At 45.3% G+C, this 23,725-nt stretch overlaps 1 protein-coding gene and 1 long non-coding RNA gene across 2 annotated transcripts; one reads left to right on the top strand and one right to left on the bottom strand.

Moving 5' to 3' along the window:
- Positions 1–28: 28 nt before the first annotated feature.
- On the top strand, positions 29–19,603 carry LOC132247729 (uncharacterized). Its single transcript, XR_009459087.1, has 2 exons — positions 29–120; positions 18,662–19,603. It is a non-coding gene; the product is annotated as an uncharacterized LOC132247729 (long non-coding RNA).
- On the bottom strand, positions 11,784–23,443 carry HMGN1 (high mobility group nucleosome binding domain 1). The gene is made up of 6 exons (XM_006262511.4): positions 23,317–23,443; positions 22,878–22,910; positions 21,874–21,903; positions 21,738–21,788; positions 15,125–15,256; positions 11,784–12,703 (listed from the first exon to the last, which is right to left on the bottom strand). The coding sequence occupies exons 1-6, from the start codon at positions 23,329–23,331 to the stop codon at positions 12,656–12,658; spliced, it is 309 nt and encodes a 102-aa protein (XP_006262573.2). The 5' UTR covers positions 23,332–23,443; the 3' UTR covers positions 11,784–12,655.
- Between the last annotated feature and the right edge of the window lie 282 nt (positions 23,444–23,725).

Genomic DNA, 23,725 nt, shown 5'->3' on the forward strand with positions numbered 1-23,725 from the left:
CATGCGCTAGGGGAGCGAGGCAGGGAAGGGAGTTGTGTGAGAGTGCGCGTGCGCGATGAGAAAAGCTGGTGAATCGAAGGCGCGTGCGCAAGGAGAATAACTCCAGGGAGGGCGACTAAGGTGAGAGGTGACGTCAGAAAGTAGTCCCTTGATTGGCACAGACAGGGAACGGTGGAAGGGGACTATATGGAGATAAAATTGGCTTGGAGCCTGGGATGTGGATTGTAGGGGGCGGGGCGGGAGGGCTGTGCTTTGTGGCAGGTGTGCGGGGGCGGTGCGTCTGTGGTGCTGCGCGGAGCCGTTGACAGCCGCGCGGGGCACCCCTGCAGCGTACACCTCACTCTTCCTTTCAAGGAGAGATACGGAGTGCTGCGGCCTTCCCTTGCAGGATGGCGGAGCTCCAGCCGCCAGGGGCTGCTTGAGGCTGGGGCAGCGGGACCCAGAGGGCGCCAGGTGCATGTGCTAGTGTTGTCAGATGTACGACAATTACTGTATTTGTACAATAATTTCAACCCTTGTACAATGTACAATCAGCAATAGCAAGAGTTTAAAATATACAGTTATTTTTTGAGGCAGCACATGTAAAAACTTAACTCGCTGGGAGAGCCTTAACTGACTATGGGGGGAGAGTTTGAAATTTGTTCATATTCCAGGTCAAATCAGTTCTAAATCCTTTCAATTGAACAAAACTCAATTGTGGTGCTACAGCAAGTAAGCATCTTCCCCGCCAGACTTCAGCCTGGGGATTTGGATACTCCCAAGTCCATTGGTGGGCATCCTACATACAAGCCCAGAGGCGTAGGGTTTCCAAGTCTCATTTGCCATTAGCCAACAGCCACAGGAGCAAGGTACGGAGGAGTTCCCCACTTCCATAAAGTAAGCAGATAGCTGAGATTTCCCCCTCCCTCCCCCCCACGGGAAGCTGGCCACTGGTAAGCTGATTACAAGACTCTCGTAGGGTGTTCTATCTGTAGTGCATTGGACAGGGGTGCACCCTCTGCTGCACAATGCCATTCAAATCCATCTCATCCAGGCAACAGACTTTGATCTTAGCCCACAAACTGACTTTTGGGTTTGCTGTCAACACCTTCTTATGACTGTTTGCTGCAAAACTACAAAAATAAGAAAAAAGCTTCAGTTCTAATGATCCAGTTCTCACCCATTTGCTGGCAGCTTGCAGTGAGCAATATAAAGTAAATAAGAAAAAGCCTTATTTGCATACTTCTTTGCATCATTAGTTGCATATTCTCACTGTATGATGGAATTTTTCAGCAAATACAATAATTTTGAGCTTCCAATACAATAATTTCATATTTAAGACCTGGCAACGCTGGCATGCGCAAATGCATGTGGCAGCCAGGCAGTGGTAGAAAGCAGCTCCTTCCAGGTAAATCTGTGGAGGGAGGGGGCACAGGTGATGTGGCAGGAGGGGCACATGCCCCCTCCAGATTTCTGCACTCACGGTGAGATGTGGGATGCAGGGTTGTAGCTGGGCTGAGCCAACTTGGGGCAGAAGCCACAGCTGCAGCCCAGCAGGCAGGACCCAGTGCGGGAGGCAGTGCCACACCGCCAGGCTGCCAAAGTGAGGCACCTCCTCCCTGTCTAGCAGCGATGGGGGCACAAGTCCATGCCATGCCTCACCTTGGCAGCCACAGTGGCATGTCACTCCCTCCCATGCCAGGCCCTGCTCACTGGGGTGCAGAGGCAGTTCCTGGTCAGAGCTGGTCCAGCCAGGCTGCAACCCTGCACCCTATACCTCACTGTGGGCACAAATGTAAGGGCACACATGCCCCCCTGCTGCCCCCCCCCACCAACTGATGCGTCACCTGTGCTCACACACCCACCACCTTCCTCACATTGGGGGGCTGGGACCTGGGTTGGGGGGCAGTGGGTCAGGAGTGAGAGGCAATGGCATGGGTAGGGGACCAGCATATTGGGTGCTCAGCACCACAAAGCAGCAGGGTGGACAGCTGCAGCTGGACCCACACCCTGTGAGCGAAGGAGCAGAGGTAACTCTGATTTTCCATGATTTAAAAAACAAACAACCCCCCCCCATGCCAAAATATATATAGGTATTTAGAATTTATTTTATTATAAATGATTGAGGCACTGGTAGGTTTCCAAACTGCTTTAAAATTGTAAATATATTAGTAAAGCAGTGTTCAACTGATACCCGTAAAGTTTCATTTTGATTGTGGAAAAAATGCAGAATTGGGGGGGGGGGGGTTAAAAAAAAAGAGAATTTGGGATTTTTAAAACAGAGAAACCAGGATCCCCAGTGATGATGCTCCTCACCACCTACATGCCCCTTCCCTCCTCCTCCTAGAATGGTACAGCTGTGCTCCCAGCTGTGCCCCTTATCTACTCCAGTGTATACAGGATGGACATTTGCCTGAGGCCCTGTATTAGCATATCCCTTCCTTCAAAGTTGAGGGCTGATCCTGCAAGCCAAGAAATACCATAAAAAGAGGTTTTACCCTGTGCATTTATAATTTCTTAAAAAAATATTAAGCCTTTCCAGTGAGCATGGAAGAACAACATGGAAATAACATCTCCATATTTTCTGGTTGTGTAGTGATGCAATTGATGAGTGAAGTGAAAGAATGATTATAGGGATGTGTGGTACAAATGGTGACTTAAAGCCTAAGAAATGTATCCAATTTCCAAATCATTTAAAAATACTCACCCCAATCCTAACCTATGCTATCTGAGCCATATATTATGTCACTGATTTTACTCTTGCTCTCCATCTTTTTATTGATTCTTTGTTCGTAGCATTCATCTTTCTAATCTTCCAATATACCCACCCACTTTTTAATATTTTTCATTCCATCTGCCTTGGAATACAAACTCAAGGAAGTTCTTTGCTGGTTTTAACTCACCCAGTTTTCTAGTTAGGCTGACAAGCCTAAGATTATTTAAACTTGTCCTTTCACCAATTCAAACGCAGGATCCTCAACTTGTCCTCTTTTGTTCTAACCCTCATATTATATGACTTGCGTATCTATATAAATATCTCTTTCCACTTATCATTTAACTGACCTTTATTTTTCTTTCCTCCTGCAAAAGAGTCTTATGATGAAAAGGAAGTTTTATTTTCTGTTGAAGACATTCACATAATGCCCTTTATCTTTAATGGAAGTAACCAGTTACAGTTAGGATTGGGCTCCCCCAACTTCCCTCTATTTTCATCTTGTATTTCTGATGGGTGTGAGGGGAGACATGAAGCTCTTGTTCTGATAAAATGAAATGTGTTTTGTGTCTTTGGTAATTGAAATGTAATAGATTAATTGCATAAAAAAGTTTAACCTAACTCAATTCTTAGCTTATACTCTTCTGGTTTCTTTCTTATCACATTAGAAACTCAGAACATTTCCTTTCCATCACCGTTTCCATCTGTACTTGTCTTCCAATGCTGTCCAAAAATCTATTAAGTTAGGAGTCTCCATGAATACAAATTCAGTTTTAGAGTTGCATACCTTCCATCTTTAGCTTTAAGATACCATGAAAGCTTTATACTGTTTTACTTATTACTTCCTTATACCTTGAAAAGCAAATTAAATCTCTCCCTCTTACTGATAATAAATCCTTGTACTTTGCCAGGGAAATTAATGTTGTGGATCACACATTCAAACAGCATCTCCCACTTTTTTTTTGAATTTACATTCCTTCACATAATTTTGGTCTTTGGGTATAGACTGCTGTAAGAAATTATTGAACTTTGTCTAGAAGTAGGTAGTTGAAATAATAGAAGTCACAAAACCAAAAATGAAGACACGTCTCTGTCAAAGCAATAGCAAATAAAAGGTTGCCAAGAAATTTGAATTGAATTTTGTTGAATTAAATTGGCTGAATCTTGTTTTGAGTGTGTATGAGAAACTCCATTTGAAAAGCACAGGCACAGAAACAAAGAAAGGTCCAGTAGCTTGACCCGAGGAAATTTAAGATCTTGCAGATATAATCATCAGCTGAATACGGTCAAGCTGGTGAGAAAGAACAGAACAAACAGATTCACTTTGGGCTTGTTCTGCAGTAGCTCCTAGTGAAGGAGTGGGCAAAATGTGGCCCGGGGGCCAGATGTGGCCCACCAGGCCATTCTATCTGGCCTGCAGGGCCCCTAAAAAATTTAGAAAATTAATATTTATCTGCCCTGGCTGCCTATCACGTGGTCTTCGATAGCTTGCCAAAACTCAGTAAGCGGCCCTCCACCCAAAATAATTCTCCACCTCTGTCCTAGTGGATCCTCCAAAACCTCAATAAGTCTTCTGAACCCGTTAGTAACCTGATCCAAAAAGGGAAGACCTAAAGACTGTGTTCCTATAAATCAGGTGGTGTCAAACATCTGGCCCATGGAGCCATATGACCTGTGGGTCACTTGATGGACCCCCATGCACCAGCCCTGGTTTCTCATGCTGCATGTGGTACATGGGCTAGACCCAGTGCTGTGTGCCCTGTGCACAGCACAAGGGTCAAATACAGGGCATGTGTTGCATATGGCACTGGCTCTAGGGCTGGTCCAGATCAGGTTGTGCCAGAACCATGTGAAGGGCTGGTCTAGTGGGGTACCACATGCAGTGCACATCCTGTGACTGCATGCAGTGCACTGTGCTGCATACAGTGCACGAGCAGTGCATCCCCGCATATCATGCACTGGTCTCAGGGCTTACTCAGTACGCGGCAGTGCGCCTGGCATAGGGCATGCACTGCAGGCTGGACCCGGTGCAGCACGTGCCACAGGCACCCAGGTTACAAGCTGCATGCAGCACCCCAGACCAATCCCCTGTCTTGCTTGCAGCACCATTTCCTACCTGTTCACTGTGGGCAGCACATGCCCTGGGCTGGCCCTGTGTGCTTTGTGCACAAGCCCTGGGGTCAGCATGTGCAGCGCAGAGTTGGACCTAGTACCACAGGTGCTCCACAGCAGGTTGGTCCCAGCCTGACCCACAGACTGGCTCAGAGACCCAGGGGGCCAGATGAGCTTGAAATCTCTGCCATAAAAAGGGTCATCAGTTATTTTTCCTGTCTTTAGACATGTAGCTTCAGATGGAATACCCATTGGAATACCCATTGAAGGAATTCCCCTCTATACACCCCCCCCAAAAGCATGTTATGCTTCTTTTAACCGCAGGGCCTCAAAAAAAAAAAAAAAAAGCATAACATGCAGCAAGTGTGTGTTTATCAGGAAAATCTTATTTAGCCCTTGTCACAGTTCAAACTAAGAGCTAGTCACAATTCTACCACTGTCCAAAATAAGCAGAAACAGACCTTAAAACCAAGTACTAGATTGAAGCAATCATTAAAAAAAAAAGGGAACTCCCAATGCTATAGCTAAGAGGGCAAATGGGATCTATGAATATCTTGGTCATGTCTTGTTGTATGACAGAAGTCACAATTTCACTAATTTCATATAAGACATTACTGGAATATCGTGGCAAAGTATAGTGTCCAAATTTAAAAAAGGCTTGTGACAATAAGAAACAAGGTATAAAAATATTTCAGGGTCTGGCAATAGGCATTACATATAGTGAGACTAAAGCAGCTGTGTACTTAGTTGATCCTTGAGAAGGTCAAGAGGTGACTTGATTGGTTTAAGTACTTATTTAAGCACTACTTAAGGGAAGATATTTCTGACAGAAGGCAACTCTTTAGCAGAAAGACAACATCCAGTGGTTAGAAGCAGAGGCTTGACAAATTCAAATTAGAAACTTAAGCATCAATTTTACCTGGGAGTAATTAAGCATCTGAACATTTACCTACGGTTGTAGTCAATTCTTCCTTACTTGAATGTTTTAAATTGCAACTGCATATTATATGCTATAGCGTATAACTTACACGCTTGATGACCGTTTTACAAATGAGGTATTCTGTTCCTGTTATGCAGATCGGACTATGGACCATTATGATCCACATCTTGCTTTAAAACTTAAGTCTCATGAAAAAAAGATTTCTCTCTTCTCCAAAAACAATTAACAGCCTGTCAATACACAAACAGCCAGCAAAATTATAAATCAGCCCAAGTATTTATTGCTGAAACCAAGTATCTATATAAAAAAGTAATTTGCTATAGTCTCACTTTAAAATTTTAGTGTTCGGGTGAAATTACTGCTTTAAAATTCATACTTGGAATGTAGGCAGGCAAGCTTCTTTGGCTAGATGTAATATCTTTTAGTAGAGCAATGGAATAGTTAGAAAAACCTTATTTGCAAGCTTTTGGGCACGAACACCCTTCTTGAGGCATGAAGAGTCTCTGCTGTTCTAAGACTCTAAGCAATTAAAAGCTAAGCGTGACAGGATGTCAGTGAGAATGTAAATAGGTGGAAATTAGGAAAACAAAGGGTAGAGCAGGGAAGGGAGGACAGGAAAACGGAGGTGGAAATAATGCCAAAGGTAAGTAAGAGAGACTACTGTAGTTGAGCTCTCCAAGGTAGAAAAGAGGAAGTCTGTGAAAAAAGTAAATAGCTAGAAATTAGAAAGAAAGGATAGAAAAGCAGGGGAGGGAAGGAAGGAGGGGAAAAAGAGAAAAGTGTAAATGGTAAGGTCAGGCAGGTACCTGGTGAATCAGATGTCAGGCAGGTTGTAATGCGTCATGAATCCAATGTCTATATTGAGTCCATAATTTTTTGTATCCAGTAGACTTATGAAGTGAACTTCATAGGCTTGTCTACAAAAGGTGTTTTGTAAATTCCCTTTGAGAATTAGAACTGAGAGATTGGAGAGAGTGGTTGTCTTGTGAGAAGTGTACCCCCCACACAGGTAATTGGATATTTTTGTCTTTGATGGATTTTTGGTGTGTGTTCATTCTGGTGCACAGTTGTTAGATTTCTCTGTAGGACAGCAGAAACTCCCAATGCCTGAAGAAGGGTGTTTGTGCCTGAAAGCCTGCAAATAACTTATTTCCAACTACTCAATTGGTCTAAAAAAAAAAAAAAATCACATCTACCCAAAGAAGCTTGCTTGTCTTTGTCTTTAGACCAGGGGTTGTCTAAAGCGGGTACTTGGGAAGGGGGTACGCATGGGTGGATGAGGACAGTACCACCACCCAGCTCCGCTGCCTCCCAGGAGCAGGGCCAGGGTGCGAGGTCAGCATTGCCCCTCTGCGGGCCACGCAGGTGCCAGCTGGCTGGCCAGACACTTGCAGGGGGGTGGAGCTTGCACACGGCAGCTACCGCCACCACCCATACTGCTGCTACTCTGCCATGCACCACACCCCCTCCCCACATCCAGCCGCCAGAGGTACACTTACTAAAAAAAAAAAAGGTTGAAAACCCTTGCCTTAAAGTCAACACAGCTACAACCAAAAACCCTGCTACTTGGAATGTAGTTTCTTGCAGAAAACATTTAAAATAGAAATTTCAAAGAGGAAGAGCCAATGTAGGAGTGGGATACAGAAAACATATTCCAACTACTGGAAATGCATAAAAGACATTTGTACCAGCACCATAGAGACTGTGAGCTGGGAAAAGTTAATGGACGGATTTAAAAACAAAAGGAAGTAGTTGAAAATGAATACTGAAAAGGGGAGACCAGTGATCTTATTGGATGATGCATGCCAAAAATGTATTACTTTCCACCAGAAGTAGCATCGTGTACATGGTGGAACAAGTCAGGGAAAGTTGTAATTTCAGAAGGCCATCAAGACAATTGCAATAGGCAAAGCAAACAGGAATGATTACTGCTGCAGAGCCAAGTTTCTTACATACTTAGTCATGATGTGGAAGTAGCTATGTGATAGATTTAAAATGCAGGGAGTTATAAGAAAAGTGAAAGAGGGAGGAGGTAAAGGTCAGTAGGAATTCAGTCAAGAACTCAATACAAATGGAAAGTAGTAGCTGAAAGGAAAAAGCAGGATGTTGTTTCACTTTCCAAATATTTGTCATTTAATTGAAAGAAGCCAGGCTGACCTGTTAAACACTGTGGAAAGTCAAAAAGCTCTTGCTGCTGAGTACTGGCAGCTTAAATGGGCTAAAGATACCAATAAGGGGAGCAGAAAGGATAAGATAGAAAAGCTCATCCTGCTGCTAGAGACCAGCTTCTTTGAGAGCCATACAGACTATGGCAAGGCTATGGTGGAGGCAGCCTAGCTAAGTAATGCAGTCCAGTGTTAGAAGGGACAGTACTGAGAAATCAGGGATAAGGGAAAAGCATAGTTATCAGGCTGAAAAATGCTAAGGAAAGCAACTTACATGTTTATAGGAGATGAGGCCCTGATTCATCATACGTTGTTTAAGTGGTAAAAGGAAAGGTACTTTTCTAAGTACTTTTAAGAAAATTTAGGTTAAAATGATGTGTTACAAAGTTACCTGCCAGGTACTCCCAAAGCTTTTCTCCCCAGCTATCCCATGAACAGACTGTTTGATCTGAAATAACTCCTCACTGCAAGCCTCAGCTCCACTGCTCATATACCAAACCTCAGCTGCAGCAGGGGAACCTCTGCTAGATCCAGGTGGTTTTCCCTTGGGTTATGAAAGAAATGTTAGGTCCCCCTTTTATAGGATAGGCTAGCCTGGATATTCACTCTCCCTTTACCTTCTCAACTGGCTACCACCTACCTGCCCCCAGTCCTGCCAGTGCTTTTTAGAGATTAGCCTTCCTGCTGATTCTACCTTACCTGGCTGCTAGGATCTTGGATCCTTCTCCAGCCTGAGAAAAATCCAAATGACCAGGCATTTCAGACAGAGAGCCTCCTAAATAACTCCAAGCCAGATCCCCACCCCCCTGAATTCCCTAAAAACTTCATCTGGCATTCCTCTAGTTGACGAGCAGGGACTCGGGTTTTCCGCTTCCCATGGGAAACACAAAAAAATGTGCATTCCCCACTTTACCCAAGGAAAACATGGAAGTTTTCATTTTAAAGGAGAAACCCATGGATTTTGTATTTTTGCAAAGAGCTCTCTGAAGGCTAGCAGAGTTGCAACCTGCAAGGGGCTGGGAGGAATGGGAGGAGGGTGGTCAGGCAGGAGGCACAATATGCATGTACATACACATGGCTACTAGGCAGCTTGGAGAGCAGCTCCTGCAGGTAAGGGGGGGAGGGGTGTGGAAATTGAGGCCCCCATAGGGAGAGGAGTGAGTTGGGCAGGGCTGGGGCTGCTGCCCAGCCAGGGGGTGATGGGGCTTGGGGCCCAGAGTTGGAATGTGTGGCTGCAGGGCCCTGGCAAGGAGCAGGAGGGGACTACGGGCAGTTCATCTGTGGGGTGGGGCTGGCTTCCCACCGCTGCATGCTCTTCCATGGGAGGTTGAGGGGTCCCGTGCACCTGATCTGTACGTAGGGCAGGCACGAGCTGACTGCTGAAGGCTTGGACTGCCCGTCCTGCTGCCCTCCCCTGGGGTCTCTATGGCCCAGTGGGTGGGACCCGGTGCTGCAGGGCAAAGTAGGGCTGCATGGGAAAGCTCCTTGCTGCTGCGAGCTCCACACTGCCCTGGCAAGGTATCTCCTGCCCATGCCACTGGCCCCCCACTGCTGCATCTACAGAAGGCAGCATGCTTCCACCCTGCACACAAATAGGGGGGGTGGGGGGGCATGTGCTCCCTATGCCTCCCCCAGGGGTGTGCGGTGGCAGGGAGCTGTGCCCCCAGCACCTCTGGATAAGTTGCCCACATCTCCATTCCATGACCTGCCCTAGCCCCCCATTCACCCCAGCCCCTGCCTCACTCTCTCCCTCACCATGGGGCCCCTTGATCTGCCCCTCCCCCTCCAGACTTACTGGCACAGTGCTGCTCTACACACAGCGTGCAGTCTACATGCAGCTGCTCGTGTGCATCTGCATCTGTGTGCTTGCACACCCACCCTCCCATTGCAGCTGCCTGGAGCCTGCGCCTGGGTTGTCCAGCAGTCCTCTGTGCTGATGGGCTCCAGAAACACGTTTTTTTTAACACTAACATGTTAAAAAAATAACACAAGATCCAATTAACACGTTAATCGCACATATTAACTGCAATTGACAGGTCTATAAAAAACCCAAATTCAGATACCAAGATTTACAGATATTTAGAATTTATTATAGAGACTGAGGCACTGGTAGGCTTCCAAACTGCTTTAAAGTTGTAAATATGTCCAGAAAAAATGGTGTTCAACTGATACCTATATATATAGTGGCCTTTTACTTTAATTACCAATTTTGGGGGGTTTAATCAAAGAATTTGCAATTTTTTTTATCAGGGCTCCCTGCTGAGTCATTTCTCTGATGCCATTCACATAGGGGTTGGGTGCCAAACCCAGTAATGTTACTTTCTGCCTGCATGTCTGGGAGTGGCAATTCTTTTTGCTACAGAAACACAACAGAAAGAGGTATTTAGTAGTTCTACCCATTCCCTTTTCTCTAAGTATGCACCCCTTAGTTCCTTGGCTAGACCGTGTCCAAAATCATAGAAACAGCGTAACAATCTATATCGGGGTAGGCAACCCCTGGCACGGGTGCCAAAGAGTGGCATGTGAAGGCATTTTGCTTGACACGCATGCCTCAGGGTGGACGGTGGAGAAAAGGTCTCCACAAGGATTGGGCCCTTTGCGGCTCCCCTGTTGCCCACCCCGGCATACACGTTGTTGCACGTTGAGGGTGTGGGTGTTTTTGGCATTCTGCCCTAAAATGTTGCTGACCCAATCTATAGTGAAAAAAGCAACATAAATTGATACGCAACATGGGCTTTTCAAGGAGACCACACACCCTCTCAGTGAAATAAACACAGGAAAACACAATGCCCCATGAACCCATGTATCATAGTGGGGTTTGTATCGCGGCAGTATAGCATTTCTGTGATGATGGATGTTGTGTGCACACAAACAGAAACAGCTGATAATGGAAGTAACATGCTAAAGGTAAGGAAGCAACTAGAGGAGTTAGAGGATGAGTATCCAAGGTAAAATGGCTGGCTAAAATGGTAGCTGTGCAGCTACTTATTTGCATTACTTCTCTACATTAAAGTTCTGCAAAGTGAAAAAAAATACAAGGACTTCCACATATTGGTAACTGAACCCTAATCCTACCTACTGAATCATCTTGACTTAACACAGAAGTTAGCATATGGCCATAAAGCCACCTTGCTGAAAGATTTCTAAAAGGTTTGATGCATCTGCCAAAGATTGTTTGGAATATAGACATCAGTCCTACAATAGTATAGAGTGATGCAAAGAAGGTAATATTATAGGAACTGGTTCTCATCACAAATGTGCTTTATTCATTTTCAAAATACCACATGAAAATGAACTTCATACAGCATAGTAAGTTAACAAGCCAACTGACTTTTTTTTGCTGGATCTAGGATAAAAACAAACTGAAACAACAAAACTGCAACTTTAGGGCATACCAAAAACTAACAGTCTTTCTTTTTGGCATGGGACAGCATGGAAAAGTGGTCTTCTTTTTTAAGTAAACATTTGTTTCTAAAGACTTTACCTGAGCAGATTTCTGTTGCACCTTCAATGTGAGCTCCAGAACACAGCTTTAAATCAGAATACACACACACACACACACACACACACACACACACACACTATTTACATGCAGCACAGGGGGAGGAAGCTGATGTTTAGCAAGCAGTAGAAGGTCTTTATTTGCAAAACAACTGAAAGCATTAAGCTAGCAGCTTTCTAGCTGGTGAGCCGTGGTAAAAATCGCAGATTTAAAAAAAAAAAAACTTGCTCTCTTCCACATCTCCAGGGATCATAATGTCAACATTCATTGTGAAAAATACAAGTACTGAATTTTGTTAGAAGACATGCAATGAGCAGACTTGTCAGTTATATCAAGTCATTATTAGACAATGCAGTGGCTACAAAGGCAACATTCTTTTATAAACCAAGATTTATTTGCCTCTTGTTTGATCATTAGTACACAGACACACTATGAACAATTTGTACAATTTTGTATTCTTGTAGATTTTAAATCTAAAAACCACAACATTTCTGTTTTTCTAAATTTTGTCCAGTGACTTTTCACCTTAACCTTTGAAGATGACCTGTCCCTTAAAAGTGGACACGAAGTACCAGTATCTCAAACACTGCCATATGAAGTTGTTAGAAGTCTGCTAAGCAGAAAGTTCCTATTCAGTGTTTAATGACACACACACACTACACACCCAGTACAGATTTCCAAAGTTTCACAGCACAGTTACAAGCTTGTTGAAAAAAATAAAACTACTACTACCAAAAATAAATTTTGTCACAGATAATACACAATTCTGAAAGGGAGATCCAACACCAGGGAGCAGTTTTATTAGGTAAGTAATTCTACTGATGATACAGTGGGTATAGATGATATGTAATTAAAATGTTAAGACATTTTCAACCCATTATGATTCCAAAATTTAATCCGTGTTATGCTTCATTTAATAGGATATAAAAACTGTCCCTCACAGCTCATGGAATGTTAAGTCTAATCAAGACTTCAAAGCCTCCCCCTAATCTCACATTCCATTAATTTCTGGTTGCACAGAAAACAGACAACCGGTACATGATTTTACCTCTTAAAAAAAAGCATTTACACTTATCTAAATATGTAAAAAAAATGGGATGTGTTGGGATTCCCTCTTCTTTAAAAATGTGTTTTCTAGAACTACTAAAAAACTTGCATTTACAAAATAGTTGATAAAAATATTCCTCTGAATTGTACAAGAAGGAAAATACAGGGACCACCAATAAAAGATTTGGTACAAGATATTACTCAGACTTGGGTTCTTTTCCTCCTGCTGCATCAGATACTGGGGCCTGAAAAAAAGGAAGGGAAAGAGAGAAATCTTAGTTTTACAATGTCTTCAAAACCTCAACATCTTTATACCAAAGATCCAAAATGAAAATTATAAAAAGGCTCTTTTAAAACCACCATAACATGTATTTCTAGTACACGAAGGTTGTTATTACTCCATATCTAGTCACACATTTTGAGCCATGATCTTACTGGACAATTAAAGATACTCATCTCACAACCTACTCATCTGTTTTTGACAATGTTCTATCCAAACAATTCAACCTCTGGAGAAATGGTACCTGGCTTGTTCTAAAACAGAATAGCATTAGTCCAGCTCCACTGGTCTCAATTCTGGGATTCATGCTTAAACTTAAAGGGAAACTAAAATGCTCGTTTTGGTAACTGCTGTCCTTGAAGCCCAAAGTTTCAAGAATGAAGGACTTAATGTTTTCCTACTAGGTAAGCTAAATCCTCCACAGAGAGTGTCATCTCATCTTAGAAACAATCTGGCTCTGAACAAGATTAATAGCACTGTATCTCCTATAAAGCATTACAGTATTTCCCCTTTTGGTGAGGGAAAGTTGTGTGAGAGTCCCTCCCCTGAGCAAAGTGCATTGTGAGCACTGTAGTCTACCTGGGGATTTCAGGCCATCTGAGGACACTAAACTTCCACCAGACAACCTTCCAATTTGGGGCTGAAATGTTTCATTTTTGAGTTTTCAGTGAACATAAGAACTGACATTTACTGAGTCAGACCATAGGTCCATCTTGCCCAGTATCGCATACCACACAATGGGAGAGAGTGGATACTGAAAGGGAGAGTAAACAGGTTATGACCAGGGTTTTTTTCCCCACTGTTCCTCTCTCACTTGCAGCCTCCAGCATTTAAGGTCTAGAAAGTTCTGAGGCTGTACCCCTAACTCTCATGCTCAACAGCTACTGATGCCCCTTGTCTAAAACAGTGTGTACAATCCCTTTTTGAATCTGGTTATACTGTCAGCTTCCACAACATCTTGGGGCAATGATTTTCACACTTTAATTACATGCTATATGAAAAAGTCCCTTTCGTTCATTTTAAAGCTACCTTCTAGTTTCACTTTATGATTCCTAGTCCTTGCATTGAGAGAGACAGTAAATAATAAATCCCTACCTACTTCTTCTTCTTCACCTGCTAATATTTTGTAAACTCCTGTTGTGTGCCCTCGCAAGCATCTCTTCTGTAAACTGAATAGGCCTAGCCTCTTCAATCTCTCCTCATATGACTCATACCACTAATCATCCTTGTTGCCATTCTCTGTACCTTCTCTATTTCTTTTATATCCTTTTTGAGGTGTAGGGACCAGAAATGGGCACAGTATTCAAGGTATGGATGCACCATGGATTTATAAACAGGGCATAATGACACTTTCTATTTTGGTCACAATTCCCTTAATAATATAATATCTAACATTTTGTTTGCCCTTTTGATGGCTGTTAAGCCCTAAGCTGAAGTTTTTAGTGAGCTGTCCACAATGACTCCCAGATCTCTCTCCTGTGTGGTAACAGCTAATGTTGAGCCCATCATAGTGTAGGTACAGTTTGGGCTGTTTTTACGCATGCACATCACTTTACATTTATCTACATTTAATTTAATCTGCCATTTAGTTGCCCATTCACTAAATAGTGTCAAATCCTTCTGTAGTTCCTCAGTCCACCTTCGTCTTGACCATGTGAAATAATTGTGTGTCATCTGCAAACTTAGCTACCTTACCACTCATCCCCTTTTCCAGATCCTTCATCCTCATACGTTAAACAGTACTAGTCCTAACACAGATCGCTGTGGACCTCTACTGTTTACTTCTTTTCTCTCTCTAAACCAATTTAGTTAATTTCATAAAATAAAGTAACGCTTGGTGTAGGAATTTTAAGTAAAAAATGCCTGTGCCTGCCTAGGGAGCGGAGGGGAAATAACACCAGCTCTGGAGATACACATATTCCATTAAAGTTTAAACATGCCACATAAATCCAGTAAACTGAAGAAAACTGCAGCAATATGCATATAATAATGGCCGCAGCTTCACTAATCATGTTGCCTGAAGACAAGGAACCTCAAGGCAAAAGCTGGGATGTTAACTACCTTAGGGTAGGTGTGCAGACACCAACAGCTGTCCCAGGAACAAGTTACACTGGACTGAATTTCCCAGGTTAGGGCAATTTCTTTCTATTTAAGGGATTTCATCACAGTCAGAATGTTTCCCCTTCAGGGTAGCTGGAGTTTCTTCTGGGATAACATGTTCATATGTCCATGATCCATATTTTGCACTAAGCAGAGGACTGGATAAATTCAGCTTGGACAAAATGTTTGAGAAATATTTAAACAAATGCATTAAACTATACAATTTTTTTTAAAATAAAGAAAGAGAGACTAAATGGATCATTAAAGACTAGAAAACTAATCTTACCTCCTCACTTTTAGCTTCTCCATTTTCTGCAGGCAAGTTGTCCTTTGTCTGTTCTTCGTTAGTCTCCTCAGTCTGTTTTCCTTTTGGTCCTTTTTTTCCCTTTGATTGAATTTTCTTGTCCTCAGATTTATTCTATAGTAAAAAGCATTTAAGAAAGATTGCATTAATTTAGTTATTAGGTAAACTAAAAAGAAGCAAAATGAAGTTGTCATATAACAAATTTGGGATTACATGCTCAGTTAACAATAAAAGGAAGAAAAGCATCTCTACTTTAGAAAAAAAAATTCTCTCTACTCCAGAAAGTTAGGAAAATAAGACAGAACAGCCAGGTGGGGATCATGTCCCAGAACAGCTATAAAAGGCTACATCTCACAGAAGGCATTACACACACACACACACACACACACACACACGTATGTGTATATACATATATATATATATAGCTTAATCCATCTCTTTGTTTGTCCGTAACGTTCCTTGGAGCACTCTGTTTGGCTGTTTTGGCATCCAATTGCAATGTTTATGTAGCCGTCTTACCTTTTTGGAGTTTGGGTTGAGTCCCAGGATCAAGGGTCTGCTGTTTGATTGGTGGAGCTCGCCCACCAATCCAGAGGCAGCACAAGGGACGCAATGCCCCGCCCTTTTCCGAAGGGAGGGGGCAAGGAGCAGCTGGACCTGAATCGGAACTGCACCAGTCAGGTCCGGAGAACTTCGGGGCTGGAGCCCCTGAAGAGTATAAAAAGGGAGCATGCTCAACAGGCTGGGGAGAGATGATGAGGGACGGCAAGGAGGAGCTCCAGAGACGGCCATCCGATGGGACCCTGCTTGAGCGCTTCAGCGGTGCTCAAATTGGCACATGTTTGAGGCAGCTTTAACCTGTGAACCCAGCAAGTAGCCGGGCAGTTGGTGTGCAGATCGGCACATGGAGAGCTGGCCCTGGGAACAGCTCGCGGCCACTTCAGCTCACCTCATGCGCAGGTTGATGCATGGAAAACCACTTTGGAAGCAGCTCGCAGCTGCTCACATTAGCCCCAGCCCGAGTGACCAGAGCCCCACAGTGTGGCTCCACTTGTAACTAAAAGAGCCCCAGTGCCCAGAGCATGGCCTGGGAAAGGGAAGAACCCCCAGTGTGAGACTGGGGAGTTGGAGCCTGCAAGGGCTTGGCTCCCACGAGAGCGAGCGAGCCCTGGGTGCCCAGTGCAGGGCACCAGGCTGTTGAGGAGAGCTGAAGGCGCCGTTGGGGAGAGGCTCTTAGAAGATTGGCCACCAGGGGACGAGCCTTGACTTCTCCAGAGAGGAAGCATGAGTTACTGGGGAAGCGGGCCCCGCAGGGGAGGCTGACATGGGTGAGGAGGGTCTGCCGCCTCCACCCTCCATTGCGGGAGGGGCGTGTCCACATCCCAGGGCCCAAAAGGGGAGGTGCTGAGCGCATTCCCTATATTGAGGTTGTCATGTCAAGGGCTGTATAGCTAGGGATATTCTTTAAGGGGGTTTATATGATATGATTTATATGTTTTAATGTCTCATTGTGTATATTATTGGCATTGTTATTTGTGAAGGTTTAAAGAAATACTATGGTTATGTTACTTGGGTTATATAGGTTAATATCCCTATGTGTTAACTGTGTTGTATAGGTTGTAAGTTATTTGGTTCATATTTGGCATTATATGTGAATTGTGAAATATTATATATAGTATTATATGTTAAGCCTTGTAAAAATTCTGTTTTATATTAAGCGTCTGTATTTATTCTTGTAATAGAGTGTACATAGTTAAGTATTTGGTTTTTGCCTAGCTCTACAGAGAGGGGAGGAAGCCGCTCTAGTAGCTGACCCCTTCCTCAGCACCCTGCCCGACCACCACCACTGTCATCAGAGGACAGGACACCCCCCCCCCAGGTGTACCCAGGCTACACTTACAACAACAACCAGAGTACTCCACACAGACAGACACACAGACAAGATGGCCCAACATTGGGGGGTGGGGTGGGGTGGAGAATGACAGAGGGGACAGACCAGTGAGGTGAAGCACCACTGGCTTCACCCCATCCCTCCCCCCAACCCTGCTCCTTGGAGGCAGCACAGCACTGGCGTTGCCCCCCTGCACTCCGTCCCCGCCATCATTCTTGATGGGCAATTTGCTAGTCATTGCTATAAACTGTACCATGCACCCAGTATACTATTTGATAGCACCATGTTTAAGACCTAGTACTGCAAAGCATTCTCAGTAGAAAACAAACCTGAAAAGGACTGGGCAAAATTAGATGCAGAGATCTCCAAAATGCTTAACCTGACCATTAGCACTGGATTAGAACTAGTAATGCAGTCCTGCTATACAAGCAAAAAAACCCTCAAGATGTTACCCTTTTATATATGATGGGTGATTTTTTTCAATCCAAAAAGCGCTTTGAAGTGCTTACTCAAGGCAGCAGAAGGTTGTCTTATTGTTTTAACATTACATCTTCTGTGCATCTAACATTACATCCTTTCCGCTACAAACTGCCATTTCATACAAATAATTTAGAATGTCAATCCATACAAACTTTGTATCATAAAGAAACTATTTTTCAAACTGTATACTGACCACAGTGCTGATAACATCTGGTGTAGCAATTTGGATTTATACTGCAGCACTTTTTATCACGTTTTACTGCATCAGCTTTATTATTTAGAATGCCATTAACATAAACCAATATTAAAGATGAAGGGCAATTGTTCTTAGCAGCAAAATTAAGGAATTCTGCATTAGAATCCTGCAATAGGATGAGATACAGAAAAGAGGATGCAACACCTTCACACATCTTGGCAGATTCTTTAGTTAGAAAAACCTTACACCTCAAACCTTGCATAAAACATGCAAAGTACAGCATTATGCAATTAAAAACAGGATTTATCACATAGCAATTAGCCAAGCTTTTTTTTTATCAAATGTGATATAATAAACCCTAGAGAAAGGGCTTATGGATCAAGTAATGATTAAAATGGAAATAATAACTGGAGTATAAACCAAAAAGACACACACTTAGCAATTATTCACAGCTTTCATACTTTTGATAGCAGAACACTCCTTTACATAACAAGTTTTTATTTGTCACTTTCTTTCTAAAGTTAATCCTGAGATCAAAATAAAAATAGGATATTGTTTCTAATATTTATGTACAATATGAAATAAATAAAATTATGGTTGATAATCTTACTAATTAGAACCATCACACAGTTCAAACAAACAGATCAGGAAACTGACAAGAGAAAGTAGTGGAATAAGAAAATATTTGCTGGACTATAGAGGAACAAGGTAAAAAGTAGAAAGAAACTAGATGAAAGAAAAAAATGTGATCACCACAAGGAAAAGGCGTTTTGCATTAAAATGGGACAAAAACTATGGAGATTAAGTGAAGGAAAAGTTTTTGACAAGGGTGTCAGTGTTGCAGAATAAGGGAAATTATCAAATGCAGTACAGGTTTTAAATCTGCAGAAATGACTGCAAAATTAATATTGATAAGAAAACAGAGAAAGAACTTTTTTTGTTTATATTACAGGAATGCTTATCAGCACCCTCAAGACACTGCTGTATTAGAGGATGCAAAGCCCACGGGAAGGAGATTCCCCAATCTGAAGACTTTACAATCAAGATTAACAACAAAGTATATGAAAACAGTTAGTGGGGAAGGAAACTAAATATGAGGTTACAACTCTAAGCACATGTTCTCATAAAGGCTAACTCCATCAAAAACAAAGATTTCCCAGCTACCCTAGTATTTATCAAATGGCAGTGTCTTGACATTATGAGGAAATGCCTCGTTCCTTCCCCCTTGTGGAAGCAGGACAACAATGAATGCCTGAAAGGTGACTTCTACTGGGAACCCTTGGTAGCATGTGCACAAACACCTCTGAACTGTGGCAACTGTGAACCAGTTCCCATCCAGTGACATTCTTGAAATGGTTTGTTATGTGCGTGTCGATGCCCTTAAGGTACAGACATGTGTTAATTGGGAGAGGCAGTTAGCCATATTAGTCTTAAATCAGACAGAAAGCAAGGAAGATGCAGTTAAAACAATTTAAATTAGGTACAGGCAATTATTCTGGCTTGAGGGCCACTTACCAAGTTTTGGTGAGCTGTCAAGGGCCACAAGGGTAGCCCCGCCACTCAACAAGTGCCCCACCCCATGGCCATTATCTTGGGACCAGAAGTACCACCCCTAACCCCCTGACCTTTGCCACCAGAAGTCCCTCCCCTTGTGCCACAGGTATTCCTTTTGGAGAGGACTGCAATCTTGAAACAAAGAAAAAAAAACCCAAACAAATTTTATACTAAAAATCAAACATCTACTATAACTAGGAGTGCACTGATAAAGACTTTCCTGGATGATACCGACAGCCAATGATTAACCAACCATATTGGCCGATGCTGATTCGATAACCAATATTTAGTAACAGTGCAAGGCATTTTACACTACTGACATAAATAAACCTTTTTTACGTTTGTTTTGCATTTATAACACACACACCTCCTGCCTGCTTTGGCCCTTGATGAGGAAGGTGACAACTACCTTATTCCCATGCACGTCGCTCCCTCGCCCATGGCTCCTACTCGCAACCCTGCTCCTCATGCAGCCATCCCAGACAGGCGGAGTGGATCCTTGTGCAGACAGTGGTGCTGGGTCGGTCTGAAGCCCCAGAGCATGCTGCTGCTTCAGCAGTGGGTTCCGTGCAGCCAAGCTCTCACAACTGCCAAGAAGCTGCTTTTGCAAAGGTGCCTAGTGCCCAGTGGAGGCAGTGCCTTACCCTGCCCGCACACAGCCCAACATCTCTGCAGCAGTGCCAGCGCTCAGGCCCCTGCTGCACGTTACCATGGCAGCAGCAGAAGCCGGTAAAGGTCCCTTTATTACTCAGCACAGTGTCCTATGACTGCTCCCCAGTGTCCCTCCCCCTCCCACTGCTTGCCAGGATCTGTAGTCTGTCATAGGCTCGGGCCAGCAGCAGGGACCGGACTATGCTCACCAGGTTGCTCTGCGTACAGCCATAATGATCAGCTACAACGACCAAAAAAAGCCAATAACCAATAAACACAAATTTCTCCTTTTATAGGTACCGATCTGACAGTCAACCGATATACCAGCACACCCCTAACCATAACTTATTTTAATTTTATTTTAAAATATATCTTTGTCCTGATTTGTGTGTGTTTGCATAGTGTATCTACAGGCAACTGCATAATAGCTCAAAATACAGTCTTACTCTTGCATACTGTGTGTAGGGAGTAAGGGGGTTTATATGGGGGTGTTTGGCTGGGGGGGGTGTGTGCAGTGTGGAGGAAGTGGGGACTGTGGGTATGTGTAAGGTTATGGTGGTGGGATGGGGGGGCAGCTCCTTGGAATCCCAAGAGGGTATGGTACAGTGTAGGAGTGTGTATAGGGGTGTGGAAGTGTGCGTGGGGGCTGGATCGTGGGAGGGTGCGAGTCCCTAGATCTGCACGTGATGGTAGCAAGCAGGGCCAGCCCTACCTGGCCCCATAGCACGCAGCTCCCCATGCTCACACCCCAGTCCCTGGTTGCAGGTGGTGGCAGTGTGGGCCAGCTCCACCCAGCCCCACAGCGCACAGCTGTCTGCGCTCCCGCTCCTTTCCCCCAGCGGACATCCATGGCCCCAGCCCAGTAGGGCCCTTACCTGCATTTCCAGGCTCACAGGCAAGGAGGCTGGAAACAGCCACAGGGTTGCCAGAAAAAACCTGTGCCAGGCAGAAGCTTCTTGTCTCTAGCGCCCCCTGGCCTCGAGGCTGGGGCGGGTCAGGCCAGGCTGGGGTGGGGGTGCTTGCTTAGCAACCAGTGCTGCACCTCCTGCATGGAGCCATTGGTTTGGCCCAAGCCCAGGGCTTACTGAGTTGCCTGGCAGGTTGCATTTGGCCTGCAGGCCATATTTTGCCCACCCCTGATTTAAGTGGAATTTTATGCCTGAAGCAGATAAACACAAACCCATTAAATTGGTTTAAAGCTGCCAGGAATGACTTATAAGTGTACCTGGAAAAGTCAAGTACAATTTTGAACCAGTTCGGTTATGTGTGGACACCAAGCATTTTGTAACAGAGGTCTGGTTGATCCCCCAAGCATCCCACACTGCATCACTCCTCATCCCTATCCCCCATTGCTACAACAGGTCACTCTGGTACAATACCTGATCTCTACACTCCCACCCCATCCCTTTTGTTGGCACTTTTTATCCATGGTTTCCCTTGCTACTTAATCAATAAGCACTACCTTTCCAACAACTAGCTGTGGCCTCACTCCCTAGTCAACCATCATGTGTCCCACTCTGATCACTGGACACCTAAAATCATGGGTCCAAGCACTGCCAAGCCAAGTCAGACAAGTGCAGTGGTCACCTACCTCCTGGGATCCCCAGCAAGGCATGGGTGTAAGTGCTCCCTCCCAACCACCCACTGCAAGCTGGCTCCCAATCAGTGACATTTGGGAACAGTTCAGTTGTGTGTATGTATACCCCAAGTTACCTTCCGGCCCCATCTTCTGACTAACATAAATCTGGGAACGGCAGATTCAGGTGTCTGGCACACCCCAGTAGGATTGGCCTGAGCCATGCGCACTCACATCACTTGCTCACCTTTGCTGCTGGCTTTTTTGGCTTTGGCTCCTCTTTGGCAGGGGCAGGTTTCTGGAAACAAACCAATGGTCGTTAGAAACGTGTTACCCATCACACAGCTACTGGGGAGGGAAAAAAGAGCTGGGCCTATACTTACAGCAGACAAGCGGGCAGATCGCCTCTTGGGCTGGAGAGAAAGAAACATACAGACTGTGAACTTCCATCACTGGATGTTTTCAAAAAAAGGCCAATGGATAAGTGCTAGCCAGGGATGACCTAAGCGCAGCTACACCTGGAGCACATTGAGAAAAGCAACAGCAGGGAGCCCAGGACCCAGTCCCTCTCCCACCAAATCATGGGGAGAATGTGAAGAGCTCTGCTGCCTAGAACAGGTGAATATTGGAGAGGACTGTGCTCAGCAAAAGCATGAGGCAGAGCTCCACAACCAGCTTAGTTATACCAGCAACTTTAATCATTAAATTTATGGAAAAGATCCAGAAAGAGGAGCGCTGACTAGCTAGCTAGAAGCTATGATGTCTGGAATTATGCTAGCCATCCCCAGTCTACAAAACACAACGGAGGATGCTTTTTCCCCCTTGCTTCTGGAGTTTTCTGGTTGCCAAGTGGGGTTGGGAATGAAAACCTCCATCACCCCTTGCCTGCTGCTACAGGTGACAGCACTTTTTGTTTATTTGTTTGTTTTTGGCTTTCCTCAAAAGCCTTGACACTGGCTGCAGCCAAGGCTGGGAAGGTTTTGACTGGAGCATGCCAGTGCTCCCGCTGGGACTGAAACACAAGAGGTTTCTAGTTAGACAGGCTTGGCTCCTCTCCCTGCCCAAGGATTATGCCAATAATCCCATAGGGTGTCAGGAACAAACTTTACTGCCTGGCCAGATTGACACTGCCTTCCTCTACAGGGAGTGGCAGCAGCAGGACACTGACAGCCCAAGCTCCCCCAGCTTTACCTGCCTTCAAGTCTCCTTGGGCAGCTAGCCTTGCAGCAGGGGCTGCCTGCACCCTTTCAGGCCAGGGCTTAAACCCCAATTTAAGTGATGAGCAGGAGCATGCTGAGCTGGATGAGGCTAGCGATCCCTCCCTTCCCTATGAGTGCGTAAGAGGGGAGCAGAGTCGGGACCCCCACCCCCAGGGCCCCGCACTCACCTCCTCGCGGACCTCCCCTTCCACCGCGTTCACCTGCAAGCAAACATGAGTGAGCAACGCAGAACGCATGCGCAACTCCCAGGCGTTCTGGACACTCCCCCCCCCCCGCAGAAAGGGAGGATTCGCGGGCGTGACGTCAGGGCGGGCCCACCTCCCGCCCCTTCCCGCCGCTGCGTTCGGATTTCGAACGCGGAGCAGCGCGGCGTTCCACCAGCGGCTACAGAAGGTTCCAGACGCGGCTGCTGGCAGGCGGGGGCACTCCTGCTCCCCTCCCCCAACGCGGGCAGTGCTGCGCCCGGGCCCCAAGCGACGAGGCCAGAGGCCGCTCCAAGCCGGGGAGGTGGAATTGCCCAAGCTAGAGGCTAGAGCCTCCCTCCTTACGGAGGAGCCCCCACCCTTCAGCTCCCCGCTCCGCTGCCCCACGGCGCACGCCCCCCACCTTTCTCTTCGGCATGGTGAGGCGCTCGCTGGGTGGCGGCTGCGGCTGCGAGTACGGCTGGCTGCGCACGGAGCCCGCGCGCGCCACGCCCCCTGCCCGCGCGCCCGGCGGCGCCGCAACAGGATCCAGCCGGATTCCGGGGGGGAGGGACACAGCTGCCCAGTCAAGGGCGGGCGTGACCATTAGGGCGAATTTCTCTACACAAGGGAATGGCCAACTCCACCCCCCCATGGCAATGGATCTTTCCACTTGGCGCCCCTCCCAAGGGGCGGGGCTAGCACGTCCAGTCCACTGCTAGGAAAGCGGGCGGCCCCTCCTGATTGGTTGGGGCTACTCACCTGGCCTCTTTGAGGAGAATGGTGGCGAGCATGGAGGGGGAGGGGACCGAGTAGCGGTGAGCTGGTAGCGC

Source organism: Alligator mississippiensis, chromosome 1 (assembly GCF_030867095.1).
Source record: "Alligator mississippiensis isolate rAllMis1 chromosome 1, rAllMis1, whole genome shotgun sequence".
Taxonomy (NCBI): Eukaryota; Metazoa; Chordata; order Crocodylia; family Alligatoridae; genus Alligator; species Alligator mississippiensis.